The sequence below is a fragment of the Plasmopara halstedii genome (assembly GCF_900000015.1).
Source record: "Plasmopara halstedii genome assembly, contig: Scaffold_1454, whole genome shotgun sequence".
In the NCBI taxonomy this organism is placed as follows: Eukaryota; Oomycota; class Peronosporomycetes; order Peronosporales; family Peronosporaceae; genus Plasmopara; species Plasmopara halstedii.
The window spans coordinates 11,162-12,523 of record NW_020188368.1 but is presented as its reverse complement, the minus strand read 5'-3'; the positions used below and the strand labels follow the sequence as shown (position 1 = coordinate 12,523).

General features: G+C 51.9%; 1 protein-coding gene across 1 annotated transcript; it reads left to right on the top strand.

Moving 5' to 3' along the window:
- Positions 1-69: 69 nt before the first annotated feature.
- PHALS_01355 (Tam3-transposase (Ac family)) lies at positions 70-1,326 on the top strand (the record flags this gene model as incomplete). The annotated part of the gene is made up of 2 exons (XM_024715729.1): positions 70-910; positions 983-1,326. The coding sequence occupies 2 exons, from the start codon at positions 70-72 to the stop codon at positions 1,324-1,326; spliced, it is 1,185 nt and encodes a 394-aa protein (XP_024581398.1).
- Positions 1,327-1,362: the final 36 nt, after the last annotated feature.

Sequence of the window (1,362 nt, the reverse complement as noted above, 5' to 3'; positions counted from 1 at the left end):
CCCACTGCTACGCATAGCGCCGCTAACATCGAGAATCAGTTTTGTGGGCTCTTTCGGGACCGTTTCAAAATGCCAGGGGCCGATATCAGAGCCATCTTCACCAGTGATTCTGAATCCGCGATGCTTTCTTGCTTCAACGGGCTGCGCTGCGCCTGCCACAGACTGCAGACTGTGCTGAAAGACACGTTTGTGCACAAGGATAGTGGTGTCTCAGCCCACATCCCCACCATATTTGTAAGTGCGTCCGATTTAGTTACATACTTTCGAAAGTGTGGACAAGCTGCTGTACTCCCCTCGATCTTGCAGTCTGCAATTGATGTCCGCTGGAACAGCCATTTGTCGATGCTAGAGAGCATATTGCGCAATCGCAGCGAGATTGAGGCGTTTCTTCACTCTCAACACGATGAGGAGCGCATTGCATTGCTTGAGCAGCTCAGCCAGGGAGCTACGCGGGGTACGTCGTGGGACTATGTGCTAGCGCTGGTGTCATGGGGGTGTTCAAGAGCAATTGACTTGCTGCAGATTCGTGACCGCCCGACTCTGCATCTTGTCTCTTACTTTAAGTCCCAACTGCCCCAAAAACATAATGATATTAAATTTGCACCTGCGGCAACGAAGCACAATATGCGCGCGGTGATTGCTAAATTGAAAGCAAACATATCGAACAAGTTTGTCCCCGATTTCATTCATGAGGTTGCGTACCTTTTGCATCCGCTTTCCAAAGTGGTGGCAGCCGACCAAGATGGCGTACGTGCAGCGACACTGGCTCACATGGGGAATATGGCTGCGGCATTTCCCAATCTGCTGCACCAAGAGACGGAGGCCGGGCTGGATGAGGTGGCCATGGAAGGTGTGCGACTGCCATCTTTCATATCGTTTGCGCCACGGACAAGCACGGGAGATGGTGAGGGTGCGGCAGATCGACCCACCGCCGAATCTACGCAAGACATGCTCGAAAAGAAGCTGCGATGCTAGTTGGAAGAGAAGCTGTCTACCAAAGAAATGCTTGAAAGCTGTCTGTTTCCAAACAATGAGGACAAGGACACTTACGTGTACTTTGACATTCTCGGCTACTGGAAGTCCAGGGCAAGCAAGTTCCCACTGCTCGCAAAGCTTGCCTCGTTTGTTCTGGCTATCCCGGCAAGCAGCGCAGAATGCGAGTGCAGCTTTAGCACCGCGCGCTTCATCAAGTCCGTGCTGTGTTCCGCGCTTTCCAGTGACTCCTTGGAAGGCAACGTCGTTCTTCATGACAATCCGGACCTTCTCGAGAAGTACTTTGGTGAGATTGAAGAGTCCGACACCGAGCTGTTCAAAGTCATTACCTGAACTCCATCGCAATGTCGCAAAAACTGCAATCCCTCC